Raw genomic sequence first — 16016 nt, 5'->3', positions numbered from 1 at the left:
ATATCTAGCTTTTTTAAAAAATATTCTTTTCCATTATATTTATCATAGGATCTTGAATATAGATCTCTGTGGTGCATGGTGGGGCCTTGTTGTTTATCCCCTCCGTGTATAATATCGTAATCTGCTAACCCAGCCTCCCAGTCCATCCCTCCCCCAAACCCCTCTTCCGTGGCAACCACAGATCTACTGTCCTTGTCCGTGAGTCTGTTTCTCTTCTGCAGATAGGGTCATTTATGTCTTATTTTAGATTCTATATGTAAGTGATATCTTGTGGTGTTTGTCTTTTCTGACTTACTTCACTTAGTATGATACTCCTAGGTCTATACATGTTGCTGCAAATGGCGTTATTTCATTCTTTTTTATGGTTGAGTAGTAGTCCATTGTATATACGCACTGCATCTTCTTAATCCATTCATCTGTTGATGGACATTTAGGTTGTTTCTGTGTCTTGGCTATTGTGAATAGTGCTGCTGTGGACATAGGGGTGCATAGTTTTGTCTGGATATATGCCCAGGAGTGGAACTACTGGGTCATATGGTAGGTCTGTATTTAGTTTTTGGAGGTACCTCCATACTGTTTTCCATAGTGATTGTACCCATTTACATTCCCACCAACAGTGAAGGAGGGTACCCTTTTCTCCACACTCTCTCCAACATTTGTTATTTGTTGACTTGTTAATGCCATTCTGACTGGTGTGAGGTGGTACCTCATTGTAGTTTTGATTTGCATTTCTCTAATAATTAGTGATGTTAAACATTTTTTTTTTTTTTTTTTGCTATTTCTTTGGGCCGCCCCTGCGGCATATGGAGGTTCCCAGGCTAGGGGTCGAATCGGAGCCATAGCCACCGGCCTACGCCACAGCCACAGCAATGCGGGATCCGAGCCATGTCTGCAGCCTACACCACAGCTCACGGCAATGCCGGATCGTTAACCCACTGAGCAAGTGCAGGGACCGAACCCGCAACCTCATGGTTCCTAGTCAGATTCATTAACCACTGCGTCACGACGGGAACTCCTAGACATTTTTTTCATGTGCCTACTGGCCACCTATCTATATGTCTTTTTTGGAAAAATATCTATGTTGGTCTTCTACCCGTTTTTCAGTTGGGTTGTTTGTTTTTTTGTTGTTGAGTTGTTATGAAGTGTTCATACATTTTGAAAATTAAGCCCTTGGCGGTCATATCATTTACAAATATTTTCTCCCATTCTGTAGGTTGTAATCTTTTTTTTAAAGCCATAATTAATCAGAGATAATAGAACTATAGTTGTTCATACAAAAATTAGTGCTTTAAATTTGGAATTGTTTTATGTGGTTAGAAAATTACACTCTTAACTGCAGATAGGTATTTAATAAATTACCATGAGTCTAAATTTGGATAATGCTCATTTTTAGTCTCTGTTATCTTAATTTTTAGTATAATTTTTCTTTTTATTATAATACTTTGTGTTTCTCTGCTACTGCTCTTTTTGTAAATGTCCTCAGAAACTGGTAGAGTGGAAATTTGAAAGTGTATTGAATTTACATTTTCTTCCATATTTTGGCTTCGTTGATGATAATAATGATTTAGTAATCGTATTAGGAATGATTTGAGATATCAGTATTTTATTTTATTTTCATTTCTTGGGCCGCTCCCACGGCATATGGAGGTTCCCAGGCTAGGGGTCTAATTGGAGCTGTAGCACACTAGCCTACTCCAGAGCCACAGCAACTCGGGATCCGAGCCACGTCTGCAACCTGCACCACAGCTCACGGCAATGCCGGATCGTTAACCCACTGAGCAAGGGCAGGGATCGAACCCGCAACCTCATGGTTCCTAGTCAGATTCATTAACCACTGCGCCACGACGGGAACTCCAGATATCTTATTTTAAAATTTTTTAAGTATAAAATCTTCACTAGAACAGGAGAGTATTTTATTGAAACTGACTGAAGAGTTTTAATTTTTAAACATTGTAAAATACGTTTCCTTGTAGATAAGTGATGAAGAGAAGACTCTCCGAGAACAGGACATCATTGCTTCGTCTCCCAGTTTAAGTGGGACTCAGTTGGAGTTGGAGTCGGTTTATAAGGTGTGTAAACTCTTCAGATGCCTCCTAGGCTTGGTTAAATGTACGACATGAAGCTTATGTTTGTGTCGAGTTGACTGTGTGGCCTCGCCTCAGCTCAGCCTCTCACTCCTGCTCAGAGGTCCTCACGCCAGGGCTGTGCTGCATGGACCCGCTGCGGGCCATTCGCTCAGAGCAGCTCTGACCCTGCTGTGCCAGGGGCAGGGATGTCCTGCAGGGCCGCCTCGTCACCCCCACTGTTGGCCGACACCATGCTCTGGACACCACCTGTGGGGAGCCTCTCATGTGCCACAGGCCCCTGCCCTGGCTTGGACCATCTGACCCAATGCTCCATCACGTTTGTCTGGGCTCTGACCTGCTTGCTCAGGGTCCATTGTCATGCCCCGGGCCCTCATTGCCCTGCCCCTCAGTGCAGTCCCCTGCTTTGCTTGAGCCAGTCGAGTGGCTTTAGGGCTGAAGAGTTCCGAGATGGGGCGGGGAGCTGAGATTGCCATAAAGCGCAAATGGCGGTCCCGCCTCAATTTCCTCTGACCCATGTGCTCTGCTGCTTGGTGCCCATGAGGAATTTAGCGTCCTGCCTCCCTGATATCCTCTGTGCTACACCCCTTCTGCCAATCAGGCTACTGTCCAGCTGGCCTTCCATGCACAGAGGTGGGGGGTTGACACTGGCTCTTCCTATTACACACTTCCGATTGCTCTGCCTCTCGGCATCTTGCTTCTGCCTGGGCACTTCTGCTTCCTCTGCAACCAGCCTGCTAAGCTAGAATCTCAGCATATTAGAGCTAAAACCCCTTTCCTCCCCTTCCCAGGTGCATAGATACAGCTGCTGAGGTTTGAAAGCCTTCATTACAGGTTCCAGCATCACAAGTCTAGTAAGGAAAAGAGCATGGGCTGGAACCCACCTTTTCAGACTAATTTCCTTTTCTTGCTGGGTGACTGAAATAAGCCCTCCTGCCACCTCCTCTCACATGTCCTGTGTGACCTGCCTGTCACCACAGCTGCCCTGTGATGCTGCTTGATTTTCCCTGTGGGTCTGTCTTATTCCCTCAGCTAAGTGATGAACTTCTTCAGGGCAAGGACTGTGTGGTGGTTGTAGGAATCTGTAAATTAACCAGAAACTATCTGTAAAAACACATGATCTGATTGTCGTGTAGTCTCATTGAACATATAGAAGAATTATGGGCATAGAGCTTTAACTCTTCCCTAAAACTTGGGTGAATAGGCAGTTTGGGGGTCATTTTTTTTTTTTTCAATCTTTTTTTTTTTTTTTTTTTTGGTCTTTTTGCTATTTCTTTGGGCTGCTCCAGCGGCATATGGAGGTTCCCAGGCTAGGGGTCGAATCGGAGCTGTAGCCCTCGGCCTACGCCAGAGCCACAGCAACGTGGGATCCGAGCCAAGTCTGCAGCCTACACCACAGCTCAGGGCAACGCCGGATCGTTAACCCACTGAGCAAGTGCAGGGACCGAACCCGCAACCTCATGTTTCCCAGTTGGATTCGTTAACCACTGCGCCACGACGGGAACTCCTCAATCTAATTTTTTGAAGAGTAAGGGTAATTTTCACAATTTACTAATACCATAATCTTCTCATTTCTTAAAATTTTATGAAATGTAAGTAGAGTTGTTTTAGGATCTTTTTTAGGGCTGTACCCACGGCATGTGGAGGTTCCCAGGCTAGGTGTTGAATTGTAGTTATAGCCTCTGGTTTACACTGCAGCCATAGCAATGCCAGATCTGAGCCATGTCTGTGACCTACACCATGGCTCACGGCACCACCGGATCCTTAACTCTCGTGGATACTGTTCAGATTCGTTTCCACTGAGCTGTGAAGGGAACTCTGAGTAGTACTGGGTTTTGTAAAAAAATTTACTGGCAAATACTTATTTTTATAGTAATGCTGGATACTTATTATTATTTCCATTTCTTAGGGTCGAAATTAGCATTTCCAATGTATTTCTCTAGAGGAAGAGTAGACACATAGATGAAGAAATATGGAATTACTTTACTAACTAGTAGTTTTTTGCACCGAATATACTGTATATAGGTTGGATTCTGCTTGATGCAGAATAAAGTGTGGGATATGTCATACGGGGGGCACGCAGTGTACTGAGGAGGCTTGAGCTGGGAGTCTGAAATCCTGTGATTATAATTTGTAACTTCATGAGTTAAGAATGAAAAGAAACTGTAAACCAACTATAATGGAAAAAATAAAAATCATTAAAAAATTAAAAAGAGAAAAAATTTATTTAAAGAGAAAAAAAAGAATGAAAAGAAAGCGTTCTAACTTGGCTTATTTTTTGAAGCATGTGCTCTGAAACAAACATGTTTTTGGACTGCCACTCCTTCCGGCTACTGTCCTTTACTTACAAGAAGTGTGAATTGATCCCTGCTTTTTTGATGTTTTTGATCTGCTGGGACCAGTGACTTTCTTAGAGGAAGGGTTTTGTTTAGACTTGGTGCCTATGGAGACTTAGGAGCGATTCCTAATCACAGGTACTGACTTACTTGCCCTGTTTCACTCTGAATTCAGGTCCTTTTTTTTTTTTTTTAGATCCCTTTTGCTGATGCTTTGGATTTGTTTCGAGGAAGGAGAGTCTATTTGGAAGATGGCTTTGCTTATGTACCACTCAAAGACATTGTGGCAATCATCCTGAATGAATTTAGAACCAAACTATCCAAGGCTTTGGCTGTAAGTATTTTACTTTGTTTCCATATTTCCATATGCACTTCATTTCTATATGTTCACCTTTTCAGTTCTTGATAGTTTTGTTCTATACTTCTTAAGAAATAATTTGATTTTTATAGTGATGTTCAGATTGCTTATGATGCTCTACTGTTATTTCTAGAACTCCTAGGTTTTTATTTGTTACTACCCACTGTTAATTTTGTCATTTTTTTTCTCTTGCTCCTAGTAAGCCTGATGGTGAGATGATTAATTTTGTGAATGGCCTCTGTTTCTTCAAGGTTGTGTCTTTTTTTTTCCCTTGGAGATGGATTTCGTCTATGGCCCTTAACAGTTAGTGTGGCCTATGGTAGATATAACCCCTAGATTTCTGTTCTAAATTGGTATTTTATGTCAATAGAGAGCATTGTAGAAGAAAGCCTTTATTTAAGTACTAAAAACAGTGCTAAGTTAGTGCTATAGAACACAGCCACTGCTGAGTGAAATGGGAGGTAGCTGAGTTGAATAAAATGACGACATAATGTGTTTCTTAAGAGAGCCGTTAAAAGCAGACACCGAAGTGATAACCCTTTAAACACATACTCATTTTTTCATATTATTGTCTGTTAACCTGAGTCTAGTTTTCTTTTGTATTTTTGGGGGTTCTTTTTGGGTACTTAGTATTTAGGACACAGCTTCAAAGTTATGGCTGTGGCTCTTTTTAAGCTGTATTGATTACAGTGTAAGCAAGAGCCAACTTTTCCTTTTGAGTTAAAACTTGTAATTTTTTGTGGTGTAAGTAATTTTTATTACTGACTCTCTGGGGTTACATACACAGGTGTAACTCAGGTATGTTAGCTTTTGGGAAAGCTAAAATATTAACTGTGGTTTTATTATAAATGAGACACTTTATGAAAACACATAGCATAGTAGGCTTTCTTCCTCCCTCCCTGCTCATGTGTGTGTGTTTGTGTGTGTGTGTGTGTGTGTGTGTGTGTGTGTGGCAAAGGGTCCGGTGTTCATAAGTAGTGTCTTGACTCTTTACTAGTAATTACTGCTGTGACTTACCCTGGACCATAGGACACTTCCAGATATGGCCACTGTCCTTCACCTCTGGGAGTCTCTGTGGCAGACACTGATGTCTGCCTGTTGGTTGGCCAGTCCCTTTATTTTATGATGATTGGTTTTGTTCACTCCTTCTCTCCCTCTTGGCATTCTGGACAGCACTTCTTTGGACTTTTGAGGATTTGGGGCATCCCTAGCTGTCATCCACTAAATGCCAGTCGTGGCCCCTGGCCCAGTGACACCCAGAAATATCACCATGTGTTTCAAGAAGCTGGTGGTACCACCTTGTGTTAATCATGGCCATTTTCTTCTCCTTTCCAAATTGTTCATCTGTGCATGTGAGATGATGTAATTCTGACTTGAAAATATAAGAAGTTGTTTGGGGGAGCTTTGGAAAAGAGTTTCCCTCCTGATAAAAATGGGCTAAAAAGCCATGTTTATTTGCTCTTCAGTTTATCTTCTTAATAAGCTAAAGTACACAGAGGGATATGTGGCAGAGTTTTGCAAATTTTATAAAATTTTTTCTACTTTCTGGGCAGAAGATGGGGAGTCTAAATATACTGAGATTAAAGCCAAAACTCTATGAGTTTCTAAGTTAGTAATAAGTTCATTTTTACAACAAATTTCACTTGAGCTTTGTATCTAGCTGGGAAGAAATATAGCTCGTGAACTTTGAATTCCTTTCTCCTACCTTCCCTCCCGTCCATTCTTCCCTGCTCCAAGGTACTCTTTAAAAAAATTAACCATTTTGTAGGATTTTGGAACAATCAGAAACCTACAGAAAACTTGCAGGTATAAAAAAATAACTTTCCCTAAACCATTTGTGAATAAGTCTCATTGTCCCCCCCAATACTTTAGTGTGTAATTCCTGTAAATGAAGATGTCCTCGCACATAGTCAAAATTCGACTGTCACCGTAAAAAGTTAGTGTCAATACGTGACTGCCATCTGGTCCTCAGACCCCTTTCAGTCTCCCCTGCCTGTCCGGATCATGTCCTTTATTTCAAAAAGACCTCATCTAAATCACACATGCTGTTTACTTATGTCTTCCTTGTCTCCTTCGGTCTGGAACAGATTCTTAGTTTTTCCTTGACTTTTGTGACTGTTTTTTTTTTCTTTTTAGGGCCACACCTGTGGCATATGGAAGCTCTCAGGCTTCGATTTGGAGCTGCAGCTGCCAGCCTATATTGTGGCTATAGCAACTCCAGATCCAAGCCACATCTGCGACTTGTGCCACAGCTCATGGCAATGCCAGATCCTTAACTCACTGAGCGAGGGTAGGGATCAAATCCGCATCCTCATGCACACCATGTCGGGGTCTTAACCCACTGAGCCACCAAGGGAACTCTGACAGACACATTTCTGTTGGTTGTATGCCTGGCGATGGAATTGTAGGGTAGAGGCATGTCTTTTCTGCTTTAGTGGGTCCAGGTGTGTTTTAATTGCCACAGGGTTGTAGAGACATCTGGCCTCAGGGTCTGATTGATAGAAGGACAGTGGCTTGCTGCCTCTTGGCTTTCTCCTGGGTTGGTCAGGGCCAAGTCTGGTTGAGAGGTGTCCGGCAGCCCTTTGTATCACCTCAGGAGGGTGGCTGGAGTGTGTTGTCTGGGGAGCCAACCTGTCTGTGGAGTCTGAAGGAACTGGAGGGCAGAGATGGTGTTTCCTTCAGGGCTGTGGCCCATGGCAGTGGTCTCCTCGTTACTGTCCTCTCCAGTAAGGGAGGTTTTGACCTTGGAGTATGTAATTGAAAAACCTGGAAATATTCTTGAATGGCTTACAAAATGCACACAGTTAATCATGAAGGGCTTGGGTTCTTCGCTCTCATTCTCCCATAACTCCATAAATGCAGTGCCTTTTTTTCTACAGATTGTTGCCTTGCTCCAGGCCCAGTCAAATGCCTCTGCCTCTCTGATTCACCCTCAACAGGTGTTTCATGACATGTTTCATACGTGGATTTTTCCAGAGGGAAAGTGAGCCCCATTCAACTTCTCCAGGGAGGACTGAGCCCCATTCAACTTCCCCAGGAGGGATGAGCCCCATTCGACTTCTCCAGGGAGGGATAAGCCCCATTTAACTTCCCCAGGAAGCACTGAGCCCCATTTAGCTTCTCCAGGGAGGACTGAGCCCCATTCAATTTTCCCAGGGAGGACTGAGCCCCATTCAACGTCTTTGTGTCTGATGCCAAGCTCCGTGCCTTGGAAAGAGCTGGTGCTCAGGACCTGAATGACCTTGTGAGAGCTGCATATTCAAATTTTCTCCAGATTTGTTGAGAAAATGAAGTTAAAGAGGTTGCACTTCAATGTCCTGTTTATAGTGGACAGAGCAAAGTGCTTGATGCTGAGGGTGAAGGCTGTGCAGGCAGAGTATTGTGGACCTCCCAGGTGCCAGTGCCTGAAGGTCTGTAGGGTTAGGTTAGTGCCTGCGGGTCTGCAGGGTTAGGTCAAGGTCTGCAGGGTTAGAAATGTACTTCCCGGGAACCACCGTACTTGGCTGCAGGGGTCAAAATTGTTACGCTTTTGACAGTCTTTCTCTGGAGTATGTAAGATTTGAGTTTTATATTTTGTCTAGAAGCTAAGATCCAGCATAAACCAGGTTTAAACTCTTGCTCCCTTGAGAAAGCAGCTTCATATTTCATGGTAGAACTCTCTCTCCGGAGTCATTCTTAGGTTCCTATCTTTGTGGTCACCTTTGTGTCCCCAGTGCTCCCTTCCCCCTTTCACAGAAAAATGCCCCAGACTCCTTCATAAACACTCCTGTTTCTCAGAGCATTTACCATATTTAAGAATTATAATTACTCCTTTTAAAGCTTCAGCCCAGATTGGCTACAAAATACTTAGTATTTTTATACTCTGTTTATAGTGCTTTTTCCCCACTGAGCTGCACTGCTCTCATTGACACTTGAGTGCACTGAAACACAGCTTTTTATCCCTTTTACTCACTTGTGGTGAGAAAGTACCTGCAGCTTCAGTTGCTAGGAAACAGCTGAATACTGAAATAGTTTTTTTTGGGGGGGGTACTTGTAAATTCAATTCTTTGACAGTTCTGCTCTCATAGAGCAAAAATTTATTCAGTTACTACAAAGAAAGATGCATCACCTGTTAGTTTTCCAATTTAAAAATTTTGCTCAGGGAGAGCTAGGAATACAAAAAGTGTTTCAGGGTTGATTAAATGTTGAGAGTGTAATTTTTAGCAGTGACTGGACATTTAGAAGTAATGGTTTATGTGTACATCTTTAGTTTTTCTTTTAAGTTTTCTGATTCCTCATTAATGAGAAAGAATGAGAATGAGACACACACACACACACAAATGACACAGAAGAATGTAAACCAAAGTAAAATATTATAGTAATTAAATCAGCTTTATCTCATAGAAATAGGATTGTCCACATCCTGTATTCAGTCACCCAGGTCTGCTTTTTATCTATGACACTTAATAATTGTGTGTCAGAGAAAGAATAACTATTAAAGAGAAGTGTTTGGTTATATATAATCAATTGGGCTTTCTTTTATGACTGTCATTTTTGTCGTAATTACAGAATGTTTAGGAAAAGATTTTTGTTCAAGTTCAAGAGCTCTTTCTTAGAAGCGAACAGTCCCTTGACCTTGTCTCTTTTTGGCAGGTGGTTGTGGATGGGCTCTCAGACCAGTATTGGTAGTCTTCATTTTTAAGTTCCCCCTTTGTTTCTTCCTTGTCCAAATCCTTGATTGGTGTTTTCCCTCCCTACCCACTCCCTTTGGGCAGGAGAACCATCCCTAGACCAGTTTCTAATTGTGCACCTTCAAATGTCACTGCATGTCTTTTTCATCGCACATGTACGTCTGAGGAACTTGTCAGGGAGTGCAGAATCCATCTTCTGATTTGCGTGCACTGAGAATCTGTGTCTCAGGAGTAAAAATCCTACCATCTTTCTGTCTTTATCCATGTGACGCAGAGAGCTCTGTGAACTCCACTTGCAGCCTATACACCAGATTTGGAGTGGAGTAGAAAATACTATCTGAGATGTTTAATGAGAGTAATGTGAGCGTTCAGAACAAAAATAAAAACAAGTGGAAATTGTTCCACACAAATTGATACTAGAAATAATGATAGATTGAGAATAACTAAAAACACAGGTTTGATTTCCCCCAAAATTTTTAAAAAGGCAGTAAGAGTAGGGTTAATGTTTTATGAGACTCTTGCTGTTTGTATAAAATACTTTTTAATAATTTTACACTTCTAGGGTATGTTTTAAACTTCGGTATTAGGTGAGTTTCAGCGTCTTCATGCCTCCATTTTAAACCAGAAACCTGTCATAGAGTTAGGAGACTTATAGTAATCTGGAAAGCCCTTAAGCTCTGGTTAAAAGAAATGAAACCAACTGGGATTTTATCTGTGTACAAGATTGTATTTGTTGAGCTGCAGAGCTGTTGGTGGAACAGTGTCAGTGTCAGGGAACTGCTAAGTTGAAGAGCGATTGGGGAACTAATCTAGAGAACACTGAACCAAAACTGGGAAAAGATGGAAGACAGATTTCTTTCTCATAAATTTAGAACAGAAGAATAGCAAACATAATTGCTAACCAGGAGGTTATCTTCTACAACCGTTCCATCAAAAATTCCACAGTTACCACGTTGACCATCAAAGGCTAAAATAACCGAGAGAAGATATTAAATCTTTGAGGAAAAAGCAAACCAATACAGCTTTGGATTTTGGCAGGGTAGCTATAATCCCAGGGAAAGAGAATAACAATTTGCATTTATAGTCTTTTTTTCCAAGTAGCTTAACGGTTTATAAGTACATTTTCATTAATCCTTTGGACTACTTTTGAGCTTTGTTTAAATATTAAGGAAATATCTCTACTTCTTGAGGATGCCTGAAAAAATTGCACACTGGAAGTCATAGAAATGACTGCTTTGCCTTGATGGCTTCAGTGTTCTACGTATCTCTGCTGTCTCTTTTTAACACTTTGGCTAGGATTTTATCCTTTGGCAAATATTTAACAGTTGCACACTGTGGGTTAGGCCTGAGGCAGCACAGGCACACACTCATAAGTCGATCTGAAATTGTATTTCCCCCTTTGGTTCCTTGTGGTGCTGGCTCACTCTTATCAGGTCAGGAGCCTCTGCACTTTACTCACTTTGGGTTGTGGTCATGGTTATGGAGCAGGTTTCTAACTTCTTATCAAGCACTTACGGGATGCCAGACGCTATTAAATTTGCTATATACCTTGCTGATTTAATCCTGTCTGTAGTTGATGGGGTGGTTATTAGCATGATTTTTGCAGATGAGGGAACGGAGGCTTTGAAAGGGCAAATAACTTATCCAAGATCACCATGCTGGTTAGTTGCTGAGCCAGTACGCTGAAGCTGTGCTGCTCTTCTCGTGGTCTTTTTTTTTTTTTTTTTTTTTTTTTCCCTTTTTATAGCCACACCTGCGGCATATGGAATTTCCTGAGCCAGGGGTCGAATCAGAGCTGCAGCTGCCAGCCTGTACCCACAGTCACTGCAACAGTGGATCTGAGCTGCATCTACGGCCTATGCTGCAACTCACAGCAACACCAGATCCTTAACCCATTGAGCAAGGTCAGGGATCAAACACGCATCCTTACAGACACTAATGTTAGGTTCTTAACCTGGTGAGCCACCGCTTGTGATCTTTAGTGATGTGGGAAGAGGCACAGTGATGTCTTCTTCCTTTTCTTTCTGGATCATTGTTGATGAGCATAAATGTGTCAGTCACCAACTTACTGTAGAGTAAGTAACAGTAGTTTAAGATATTTAACTTAAGTGGGGGTTTCTTTCTTACCCAACTTGAGACCAGTGTTTGTTCCCCCCCTTATGGAGGCTCAGGGTGTTGGGGTGTGTCTCTTAATTTCTTGTGCACCTTCCCTTGGGTCTGCTGCCTCTGCTGCTGGTACTTGGCTTCTGAGCTTCTCTTATCAAGTCTTCATTAGACAGATCAGTGCCTTCTGCTCCTCTTCACAGTGGGGTGGGTGGTGGGGTGGCAAATATTTTCTGAGAATTGTTAATTCCCTATTTCTCTTCTTGAGCAAAATTGTGCTTTTATGTTCTTTGGCCAGAACTGGGTCTTCTGGTCCCTGTTGTTTGGGAGAGCAGGTGCTTGATTTCTTCAGCCACTTTAGGTAGAGACAGGTAAGGAGTTTGCCACAAGATTGATGGCCTTTGCTGAACTTAGGTGAGACGAAGTGCACTTAAATGCAGATGGGTTGGAGGAGGACTTTCTTTTTGTTTAATTGAGTATCATCCACATAATATACATGAGTTAGTTTCGGGCATACAGTGTCACAGTAAGTCTAGTTAATGTCACCACACATAGTTCTCATTCTCTTTCCTGTGACAAGGCGATCTCTTCTGCCAGGGAGAGGACTTCCCTACTGTGTGCCTGCTGGACACAAGCACCCGGTGGAGGGTCGCACCAGGAGGTGGTGGTGTGGCCCATTTCTTCCTGGAACATACCTTTCTGTTCAGCTAAGTGGGCTGCTGATCTTTGGTGGTAGGTTGCAGCATGGAGAGGTCTTTGTGGGGAAAGGAGCTTGGAATTTATTTTGAGAGAAACTGGATTGAGAAAGAGAAACTAACAAGGATGTGTTGAGTCCTGTGAGCCTTGTCTGTGTCGAGGCTCAGGAATAAGTGGCTGGCCAGTCTTTTCTGTTTTTAGCAGGTAGATTTGAAATGAATGGATCGGCCTTGGCACTATTGCGTGAGTCCCTAAATCCAGACCCATTACTCTCTGGAGTGGCAGAGTGAGGGCAGTTACCCTGTTCAGATACTCCTGGGAATGGATTGTCTCTGATCCCTCCTGCCCTCATGTCCCAACTTCCCAGGTGTGGCTGTGGCAGGTGGCAGAGGAAGGTGGCAGAGACCGTCTCTGTTAGGACATACAATCCTCTGAGTTTGCTCCCAGTGTAAAGGAAAAGTCTACAGACACTGGAGGACGTTGCATCTAATGCACTGTTACTGCTGTCATGCTCTCTGTTGGTGACAAGGTGGCCCTGTTCTGGGTAAGTTACCCAGTTGGCCAGTCCTCCCTCTGATTTCTTTCTTTATGATTCTCTCACGTTAGAGTGCTCCGTTGACTGAGGCCCCTTGTTTACTCCTGTTTTGGAACAGGGACTTTTTATTGCTGTGACACAGTATGATGTGTTCTGTATCAGCTTAATCTTGGTGAGAACACTGGAGAAGCTATTCTTAACTGTTCAGACCTTTGTCTCTGCTGCGTTCTTTGTATCCTTACTCCCACCACCTCACCATCCACAGCCTCGCCTGTGTCCTGTACTCCATATACTCCCCTTATTATCACTGATAGCCATGACATGCCTGTGCTTCTCTCATCCATATTTTGTCCCAGTTTTTTTTTTTATTGTGGTAAAATAGACATAACATAAAATTGACTGTCTTAAATTCACCATTTTTTTTTTTTTGTCTTTTTGCCTTTTTCTAGGACTGCTTCCTGTGGCATATGGAGGTTCCCAGGCTAGGGGTCTAATCGGAGCTGAGGCCGCTGGCCTACACCAGAGCCACAGCAACACTGGATCCGAGCTGCATCTGTGACCTACACCACAGCTCAAGGCAATGCCGGATCCTTAACCCACTGAGCAAGGCCAGAGATCGAATCTGCAACCTCATGGTTCCTAGTCGGTTTCGTTAACCACTGCGCCACAACGGGAACTCCTAAATTCACCATTTTTAAGTGAGGCAGTCGTACCTGATTCTGAATGTCCTGTGAGGAAAGCCCCGGTGCTCACCTGGCTGTTGTGGAACCCAGGTGGTCCTTTTCTGTTTCAGTGATGAGCCATAGCTGTAGTTCTTAGTGCTTGATCACAGCTTTTCTTTTTGTGGCCAAATATAATTTATGAGTCCTCCAGTCCTAAGTTTTAATATGTACTGTTCTTAAAAGTATGTCCTGCATGAATGATTTTAAAAAAATCCATGAGTGGAGTTCCCTTTGTGGCTCAGTGGTTAACGAACCCAACTAGGAACCCCACTGGGATGTGGGTTTGATCCCTGGCCTTGCTCAGTGGGTTAAGGATCCAGCGTTGGTCTGAGCTGCAGCATAGGTCGCAGACGCGGCTCGGGTCCTGCTTTGCTGTGTTTGTGATGTAGGACAGCAGCTGTAGCTCTGAACTTCCATATGCCACGGGTGTGGCCCTAAAATGCAAAAAAAAAAAAAAAGTCTGTGAGTTGTTATTGGACTAGCCAACAGTTTAACATTTATTTTGCTTTCAATAAGTTGTCACCTTCTAAGAGTATCATATATTTGAATTCATTGTTTTATTTATAAAGAAAAAAAAATCAGTGTTAAATAATGTATCTTTTTAAAACTATGGTATGGGACTTTTTAAGATTTCATATATTAGCATTAAACAATTCAGCTACACTCTTGGTTCATTGTTTATTATATTACTGTAATACTTCAATACATTTTAGACTTAATTCATAATTCAGTGCATCTTGGAAATGAATCCATGATTCAGTGTACACACACACATACACCCCTCCATCACTCCCCAGTTTTATTTTTTAAACCTTTTGCCTCCTGACTGTGCTGGTTTATCATAATACTATGGTAAGAATTATTAACAATTTATGGCAAGGTGTAACTAGCAGTAATAGGTAGTTTAGTTTAGAGTAGCTTAGGCCTAATGGACAAGCCTTATCATCAGCTTGGATGATGTCCATTAAGTTAATTTGTATTTTTCACTAAAGAAACATCCCAATGCTGATTATATTTTACTTTGCGTAGAGAATGTTAAGTAAGAATTGGGAGAAATTTGAATGCTGTAGTTCACATTAAGTACTCTTGTTTTACTGTAAGCTCTGTCAGTAGAAAGCTGCTCTGTCCTTTATGTGCACTGCGGCTGTTTTGTCTTTCTAGGTCATCCTCTGGAAATAGTTAAAACACCCGTTCCCAGCTCTGTGTGTGTGTGGGTCTGTAAAGGAACAATGTTAGTGATCTTCTCTGCACTTATTAGCCTGTTTGCTTTAACAATACTTAATATTTTTCTTTAAGGCCATCCTTGGCATCTGAGGCATTGAAACTGACATTTTGTTAAGAAATGCCTCACAATGGGGGCTCCTTTTCAGCAGCTGGCCCCCACTTCACTTAAAAATCTCTTACTCCTGGATTCACAATCTTGTTCGTTAAAGATCAGATACACTTTTCCCATGGCTGTCAAACAGGAGCCATCAAACACAATAGAAACTATTTGAAATAGGAGTATAGATTTTCTTCACTTAGCATATTTCTTGGAGAATAAGTATAGTGAAGATTAGAATGACATATACCTGCATTATACTGTAATATATGCAGATTTTATTTTAATGTTTATGAGCTGTACTTTTTCTTTTTAATAATTGGTTTTTTCCTACACTTGAGACTATGTTTTTTATAAGTATTATGTTTGAATTTTTAAACCAGCTTTATTGAGGTATAAATTATATAAAATTTGCCAATTTTATTTCTTTTTTTTTGTCTTTTTGCCTTTTCTAGGGCCGTTCCCGCGGCGTATGGAGATTCTCAGGCTAGGAGTCTAATTGGAGCTGTAGCTGCTGGCCTACACCAGAGCCATAGCAATGCTGGATCCAAGCCGTGTCTGCAACCTACACCACAGTTCACGCCAACACCAGATCCTTAACCCACTGAGCAAGGCCAGGGATCGAACCCACAACTTCATGGTTCCTAGTCAGTTTCGTTAATCACTGAGTCACGATGGGAACTCCTATTTCATTTCATTTTTAAAAAATTATAATTTTATGTTGGAATATAGTTGACTCACAGTGTTGTGTTAGTTTCAGGTGTACAGCAAAGTGATAAAGTTATATATACATATATCCATTCTTTGTCAAATTCTTTTCCCATATAGGTTATTACAGAATTTTTAATAGAGTTACCTGTGCTCTAGTATACAGTAAGTCCTTATCTGTTTTCTATATAGTTATGTGTATATGTTAATCCCCAAATCTTAATTTATCCCTTACCCCCACATTTCCACTTTGGTAACCTTAAGTATGTTTTCGAAGTCTGTGAGTCTGTTTCTATTTTATAATAAGTTCATTTGTATCATTTTTTTTTTAGATTCCACATGTAAGTGATACACAATATTTGTCTTTGTCTGACTTCACTTAGTATGATAATACCTAGTTGCATCCATGTTACTGCAAATGGCATTATTTCATTCTTTTTTATGGCTGAGTAATATTCCATTGTATGCACGTACCATATCTTT

The 16016-nt window shown here is 41.7% G+C and overlaps 1 protein-coding gene across 3 annotated transcripts in view; it reads left to right on the top strand.

Moving 5' to 3' along the window:
• Positions 1-16016, top strand: part of PRIM2 (DNA primase subunit 2) — a 357737-nt gene that overhangs the window by 136848 nt on the left and 204873 nt on the right. For all 3 annotated transcript variants that reach the window (XM_021098097.2, XM_084966367.1, NM_001244164.1), the window contains 2 exon segments: positions 1974-2069; positions 4617-4754. In XM_021098097.2, coding sequence (XP_020953756.1) covers positions 1974-2069; positions 4617-4754 — 234 coding nt within the window.

The sequence above is a fragment of the Sus scrofa genome, chromosome 7 (genome assembly GCF_054392235.1).
Source record: "Sus scrofa isolate SSC_HxYL_T2T_F1_AM1 chromosome 7, Sscrofa_HxYL_maternal_Yorkshire_Landrace_v2.0, whole genome shotgun sequence".
NCBI classification, from domain to species: domain Eukaryota; kingdom Metazoa; phylum Chordata; class Mammalia; order Artiodactyla; family Suidae; genus Sus; species Sus scrofa.
The sequence above is the reverse complement of the archived record's forward strand: the minus strand, read 5'-3'. Positions and strand labels throughout refer to the sequence as shown.